The sequence below is a fragment of the Paramisgurnus dabryanus genome, chromosome 3 (genome assembly GCF_030506205.2).
Source record: "Paramisgurnus dabryanus chromosome 3, PD_genome_1.1, whole genome shotgun sequence".
NCBI classification, from domain to species: domain Eukaryota; kingdom Metazoa; phylum Chordata; class Actinopteri; order Cypriniformes; family Cobitidae; genus Paramisgurnus; species Paramisgurnus dabryanus.
Window position 1 is genome coordinate 25471506 of NC_133339.1, and position 7923 is coordinate 25479428.

General features: G+C 37.9%; 1 protein-coding gene across 3 annotated transcripts in view; it reads left to right on the forward strand.

Annotated features, from left to right (window-relative positions):
• Positions 1-4950, forward strand: part of septin12 (septin 12) — a 67134-nt gene extending 62184 nt beyond the window's left edge. For all 3 annotated transcript variants that reach the window (XM_065273766.2, XM_065273768.2, XM_065273767.2), the window contains 4 exons: positions 506-601; positions 2933-3029; positions 3216-3267; positions 3779-4950. In XM_065273766.2, the coding sequence (XP_065129838.2) occupies positions 506-601; positions 2933-3029; positions 3216-3267; positions 3779-3938 (405 nt within the window). In that variant the 3' untranslated portion in view covers positions 3939-4950. The remainder of the gene's footprint in view (positions 1-505; positions 602-2932; positions 3030-3215; positions 3268-3778) is intronic.
• Positions 4951-7923: the final 2973 nt, after the last annotated feature.

Consider the following 7923-nt stretch of genomic DNA (forward strand, 5'->3'; position numbering starts at 1 on the left):
GCTCCCCCCACGCGTGCGCATCTCCTATCAATACACACCAAACAACACTCCTAATGATGTACTCTGTCATTTCGGCCCATTATCCAGAGCTGTCTCTCACTACTCAATAGCCCAAGCCGAGCTCAGAGCGGGGGCGGACGTCACACTGCGCTCAAGATATCAATCGCTGATATCATATCCATGTACAACAGCCGCACTCCAAAATCCTCCCCCGCACGCACAAATACAGATGGGAGCTGAAGCTTTAAAGTGTCATACTTTGCACCTCGGGCCTGAAATTCTGGCGTTGGGAGGAATTTCATTGTGAACTTGTACACTTTTACCGTGGCCTTTTAGTGCAGGAATGCTTGAGGGCCAAGATTGATGGTAGTAAAATACAGCAGCGGGAGATTTGAGGGATAAGGGCTGCTGTCATATTGCGCCCGTGGGGTGATTGTGGTGGTTTGTGTGTGGTTGCTTGTTGAAATCAGTGTAAATCCATCTAACTGGATGCCTCTATTTCCAGATAAGACAAGATCTCCAGGCCAATGGGATCGGAGTGTATCCGCAGAGAGAATATGATGAGGATGCTGAAGATCGAATACTCAACGATAAGATTAGGGTATGAGGACACTTCTCATTGACTTCATTGCTGTATAAACAACCTGTCAAGACTAAATTAGTAGTGCTTGCTAAGGCAACTATTGTACTACAACTAATGCTCATGCTGTTGATCTGAACAATAAATTCTCTTTGAAACCGTTATAGTTAAACTTTGGTGTACACAGGGTTCCCACGGGACCTTAAAATCCTTGAAAGTTTGTGGATCTGGGGGAAATAATTCAAGGCCCTGGGAAGTTTTTTAAAATATACATACATAGATACAGGTCATTGAAAGTGCTTAAATCTATTTTATGCAAGATGTTTTTTGAAAAAAAATCCATATTATTCCCTATGTAGTGTAGGATAATATCATACAATTTCTAGCATTTTAAGCACACATGCTAAACGACATTTTTGCATAGTTGTGATTGGCACATGAAAACGTCTCGGGTTACGTTTGTAACTGTTGTTCCTTGAGAAGGGAACGAGGCGCTGCGTCTCCCTTGCCATACTTCCTGTCCTTTGTAATGCCGTCTTTGGCAATATTTCAGATAATGATATACTTCCTGGCTCCCGCGTCACCCTGTCTTTGTCGTTAAGCCTCACCATTGGTTGAATTTAATATACACATTGAGACGCACTTACCCTGGAGGCGTCCCCAAAGTGTCACCGCAGTGTCGCAGCGTGAGATCCCTCAAAAGGGAACTGTTACAATGTGTCTTAAAAGGTAATACAATGTAACCTTGCTCTCCCTTGAAATGTGTCCTCACATTTAGTCCTTGAATTTGAGGGTATTGGACCTGGAAAGTCCTTGAAAGGTCCTTAAATTTGAAGTTAACTAAGGTGTGGGAACCCTGTGTACAACTCATCCTGTTTTGCATCATACCTTAATACAGTGGATCTAAAAACTTTTTGGAGTGCACCCCCCTTTGTGTAGGGTGCATCCCTTAGCAGCCCCCCAAAGAAAATTCATGACATAAAACAATCTTGAACTTAAAATTTAAATTAAACAAAACATATCAAATGATACAATGTAGTTATGTTGGTTGGTAGCTAGCTATATTTTTTGAGGTTTGATTACAATACATAATGTCTCTTATAAAACTGGGGCCCCCGGCACCATCTCGCACCCCCAGATTGGGAACCACTGCCTACACGATACATGAATGATACCTCAAATTGTGTTTTTGTTAATAAGGTGTTTTTACTTTTGTAAATAATTTCCTTGAAGATTTTCTATGGGTTTTTACATGATAATAAAAGGATGAAATAGACTTTATAGAAAGAGGAACCAGATAGACTTCTCTTTTGGGATCTCTTTTGGCCAGGAAGAAGCACCTTAAATCATTTAATTACATAATAAAAGCCCACACTGCAAAAAATGATTTTCAAGAAAAAAAATTCTTAGTATTTTTGTCTTGTTTTTAGTACAAATATAAAAAAATCTTAAATTAAGATGCTTTGTCCTGATGAACAAAACGACCCAAGAAAATAAGTCTAGTTTTTAGACCAACAATATCAAATTTAAGTGATTTTGTGCATAAAACAAGCAAAAATATCTGCCAATGGGGTAAGCAAAATAATCTTGAACATTTTTCTTCAAGTCGCCATGAAACGGAAGTAGCGATTGCCTTATTTTCCCCGTGGTGACGTATATCCGAGTGAAACGGCTTTTGAGATGAAATAAGGCAGGGCTGGATTTGAATTTGTCCATCGAGATCTGATTGGATCGTTTGAAGTTGGGTCGTGTTGCTAATTGCTAATCGCTGCGATCTTCTCCCGGACCCCGCCCACCTGCCATACTTTTGACCGGAAGTGAAGAGAGATCGTTTTGAGGAGGGGAGGAGATTTGCATTTTTGATTAAAGATTATGAGCACACACGAATTTTTAAAAAATAATGAAGCTCACAGATAAGTCATTTGTTAATAATACCACAATATTAAAAAAATATATATAGTTTTTCATTTCAATTTCATTGCGACTTTAAACACTAAATTCAAGAAAAATTAGCTTACCACTTTGGCAGATTTTTTTGCTTGTTTTATGCACAAAATCACTTAAATTTGATATGTTTGGTCTAAAAACTAGACTTATTTTCTTGTGTTGTTATGCTCATTAAGAAAACGCATCTTAATTTAAGAATGTTTTGATATTTTTACTGAAAACAAGAAATCATTTTTTGCAGTGCACTCAGAGTGCCTTAGCACTCACATAGCACCGTTCTGGCAACCTCCCTTACCTTTATAACATAAACATACTTTAGCATAGGCTTTTATGGGTAGTTATGATCTGTGTGGTTATAACATGTGCAGTAAATATGCAGTAAACCATCGTTTCCTTCTCTCTTAGGAAAACATCCCATTTGCTGTTGTGGGAACCGACAAGGAACATCAGGTGAACGGAAACAAGGTTTTGGGAAGAAAAACGAAGTGGGGGATCATTGAAGGTGAGAGTCTGTCGTGTACTGTGTAGCTGACAGTTGTCGAACAAAAATGTGTAATGACGTCAGACCAGGTTTGACTGTCCATAATTTACTTTATTCAACACTGCCATCAAGTGGTCAATGTAGAACATGCACCAAAGCAAAATCTGAATAAGCTAACAAACATGTGAAATTTTGTGTTTGTTTCAGTTGAAAATGTTGCCCATTGCGAGTTTGCACACCTGAGAGATCTTCTTATTAGGTGAGTTCTGCTCCCATCGTAAATTATGTCATCTTGTCTTTGAAATCCAGGCTAAAGTCTCATAATTTAATATGACATTAGTTGGATTTTCACAGGCTGGGTCACATATAAATTGCAAATTGTAAATAATGTGAGGCCTGGAGGCAGGAAAGCACAGCTGATGTTCAATGCCCTGTGTGCATGGTTCTCCTGTGAGCTTAGTAAAGGACAGGTTAATGACAGAGTCATACAGGGTCAATCCAGGTCACTGTGACCCATAACTCTTGAATGGCTGCCAGCTGACAGATGGTGTGAGAGATTGTCCCTGCTAAAATAGGAAACAAAGGATGACCTTTGCTTTTCACACTTTTACTGAAAAAACAAATCACTCAGAGATATAGTACAAACTTTATGCAATAGTTTGTCGTAAAGCCTTTCGATACACAATTTAATTCCATTTTATTTTACACCATGCATATTAGCTTGTGAAATGAAAATTGATGGTGTGCTCTGCTGCGCTCTGCTTTTAAAGGTCCCATCTGCAAGATCTGAAGGATGTCGCTCACAACATCCACTATGAGACCTACAGAGTAAAAAGACTCAATGAAAGCAATGCAAACGGATTGACCCTTTCACCTTTGACCTTGGAGAACGGTACCCTAGAGAAGAACGATGCAGAAAGTCAGCTCTGAAAGGGACGGTGACCGCCGCGCACCATTTTCACACGTGACGCTGTCTGTCCTGCCCCCGTCGCAATGGGAGAGATGAACATTCCACTTTTAGATAGCCGTTAATGGGAAATCTACACGTTTGACTAAAGACACTTTTATTTTTGAGAAGAATCTATATTTTGGGAAGGGATCAGGGTTACGGGCCTGAGAAAGAATAGTTGATGATGTGTTATTGAACCAAGAAATTTTTTCCCTCTTTATATTTTTTCTATTTTGATATCTTTCACACATGTCGTGTTCTTTGCCTCACGTTGGGCCGAATGAATGGCACAGCGCTTTGGCATATTGGATAACGTGTGTGCGCCTACATGCCCAGCTGGAAGAGAGAAATCCCATAATCCCTATCTGCACATGTACACTGAACCAGCAATGTGACGTACCTTTTGCTCTTTTATTTTCAGAAGTAATTGTTCTAGATTTTTTACAGCAAAAAAATCTTTTTTTTAAATAAGAGAAAAAAAACTTTAGACAAATATTTTTGTTACCATAGCTGCTTAGTAGCCGAAGGTATTTTCTTAACAGATAAGAGTCTAATTACTGCTATTCAAGAAGAACTGCTGTGATAAAACCCAATGTGTTTCTATAATGGGAAATATTTCAAATATAACCTTTGACCTGTGGATGGCTGGTGTCAGATATACTACTATTGATATAGTATTTTCTAATAGAGACAAAGAAAAAGCTGTCCATTTGAACATACAGTAACAGGTCAAGTTTACAGTTATGCGTTTTTACTTACTAGTTAACTTAGCTCTTTTTAAGGTACATCATGTTTACTTTCCCATCAAGAGTCTATCGTACCATTTGCTTATTGAAGCTACTGTACATAACCATATTTTTATTTCCTACAACATCATCATGTTTTTACTCAACATGTATTAACAGCTTCATCATGGTTTCCTTGTTATCAATATTAATATTTGTGTAAACACCATTGATTTATGATTAAAAAAATACCACCGTTCAAAATGTATGTGGAGCCATTGATCAGTTGAATTGGTTTAATTATAGATATTAATATTATGACACCACCGTTTTTCAATATTTTACAATGTTCTTACCTCAGCTTAGACAAATCTTTATAGACTTTGACTTTGTACAGTGCCTTGTGAATGTGTTAGCATTTAGCTTAGCCCCATTCATTCCTATGGCTCCAAATAGGGATGAATTTAGAAGCCACCAAACACTTCCATGTTTTCCCTATTTAAAGACTCTTACATGAGTAAGTATGGTGGCACAGAATAAAACTTTTGTTTGGAGCCATAGGAATGAATGGGGCTAGGCTAAATGCTAACACATTCAAGAAGCGCTGTACAGAGATTAAAAGTGAACGCATTGAAAAAAGATAGGTATGTATTAATTCATCTAAGTTGAGGTAAAAACATAGTAAAATATTGAAAAATGGTGGTGTTTTCCTTTAATAATTAGTGATTTTAAATTGAGTCCTCAAATTTTAAGACCTGTGAAGATAAAGCTTTACTGTGAACTTACTGCACGACAGGGTGTCCTTGCCTTTAAAACCCTAATCGTACCTTAACTCTGTTTGATGATCCTGTTTTTCTTTTGGATAAAAGTGTTTCAAATGTCACAACTTACCTGGGTGCCAAGTGAATGTGCTTTCTTTCTGCGCTGATTCAGGAGCACAAACATCAGGCTGAATTTGTGAAATGGTTCACTAGGGATGCTTACATAACACCCAGTTATCAAAAATAGCCCTGGCTGCCTGACTAAAACGTATTTTATCAACCTTTGTCAAACTGCATTTGGGTTCTTTGACATGGAAATATTTTTTTAATTAAAAAAATCTAATAAAATAAAAAGCTTCGGTGCATGTTATACAATAAACATTTACAATAAAGAAACATGTAGAGACAATAATAAGGAATATAAATGTGTTCAAGACCACTTTTCTCATCCTCCGCAACAATTTTCAGTCATTGTTTAAGCCCTCAAGGAACTAACATTTTTTTAAAAATTGTTAAAAGGGACATAATTGACTGTGACACTCAAGATGTCTACCAGGTAAGCAGTTCTTTTTTTCTCTAGATAAAAGTTGAAATTTTGTTTGTCATAGTACCTAGACAACTTTCTCATTACAGAAACATAAGTTTGTAAATGCATATATTTAATGTAATATCATGTTGAAGTAATGTTAATTTTTGATAATAATAATCTAAAAAAAAAAAATTCTTTAGGAAATATTTAAAATCCTCTAAAAATAATGGTTATAGAAAGTTCAGACCTTAATCTACATGTGCAAAAAATGGCTTCTTAAAGGGCTTTTTAAAAAATTCTAAAGCTGGACACCTTCTAAAACTGGATTTCATGAAAATCACCCATATTAGTACCTCAAATGTTGCTGGTATAGCAAATGTGTACATAAATGTTACCTGAGCACTTTCAGTCTGGTCTTTAAATCTAAATATAGCACAGAAACACCTCCAGTTAAGGGAACACTCTCATGGCTGTCAATTCTATTCTTATTATGTTGGCTTGAGAAAGCCAACATACTGTTGTTGCACTTAAACTTATTATTATTATTATTATTATTATTATTATTATTCTTTTTCTTCTGAGACTAAAATTTCTAACTCTAACTCGTCCTAGAGCTTTCAAGCTACAGCCATCAAACTTTGGACAGACTTTCGGTCTGATCTGACGAGGTGTGCTATATCTTTTCTAACTGATGGGACCTTCCGAATTCCTAAACGGGGCGCTGAAACACCCCAAAATTTCCATTGACTTAACATTGAGACAAACTTTGACGGGTCATAGCTGCGAGTGAGAAACTTGTAGAAACTTGTGGCTTACCACATTTAAGGAGGCTGACAGGCTGTGTAAGAACATACCTCACAATGGGGTGTAAGCTGTACCCCTGGGGTGTAAGAGGCCCCCAAATTTTCCCATTGACTTATAATGGGGCAGGAAATATGCCCATAAAAGGGAAAAAAAGCGTCCCAGATGGAATATCTTCACTTTAGAGTGTCTTAGAGACATGGGGGTGGGCTCATTTTACTCAAGCATCCAATCAGTCTCTTAGGATCACCCCAGAGATATTAAGCCACGCCCCTAGCAACAATTTTGGGTACCCTAGCAACATCTCCCATAGACTACCATTATAAAAAGCCCAGATGGATATCTTTGCACCAGAGTGTCATAGAGACATAGGGGTGGGCTCATTTTACTCAGGCATCCAATCAGTCTCTTAGGATTCTTATTGAGGTATTAAGCCACGCCCCTAGCAACAAAATATGAAGACCCTAGCAACATAATAAACAAAGCCTTATATCTCTGGATCTGAACATCGTAGAGACACAGGGGTTGGACCGTTTTTCTTGTGGCTTGAAGTGTAATCATTATGGGATGCCAATTTTTTCCCTAGCAACCAAACTTAGTACCCTAGCAACGGAATAAACAAAGCCTTATATCTCCGCTTCAGAACATCATAGAGACACGGGGGTTGGACCGTTTTACTTGTGGCTTGAAGTGTGATCATTATGGGATGCCAATTTTCTCCCTAGCAACCAAACTTAGTACCCTAGCAACGGAATAAACAAAGCCTTATATCTCCGCATCAGAACATTGTAGAGACACGGGGGTTGGACCGTTTAACTTGTGGCTTGAAGGGTGATCATTATGGGATGCCAATTTTCTCCCTAGCAACCAAACTTAGTACCCTAGCAACGCAATAAATGTTAGCTTCATGCTAGCTTCTTGCTAATCATGCTAGCTTCATGCTAGCTTCATGCTAATCATGCTAACATCATGCTAGCTTCATGCTAATCATGCTAACTTCATGCTAGCTTCATGCTAATCATGCTAACTTCATGCTAGCTTCATGCTAATCATGCTAACATCATGCTAGCTTCATGCTAATCATGCTAGCATCATGCTAGCTTCATGCTAATCATACTAGCATCATGCTAGCTTCATGCTAACTTCATGC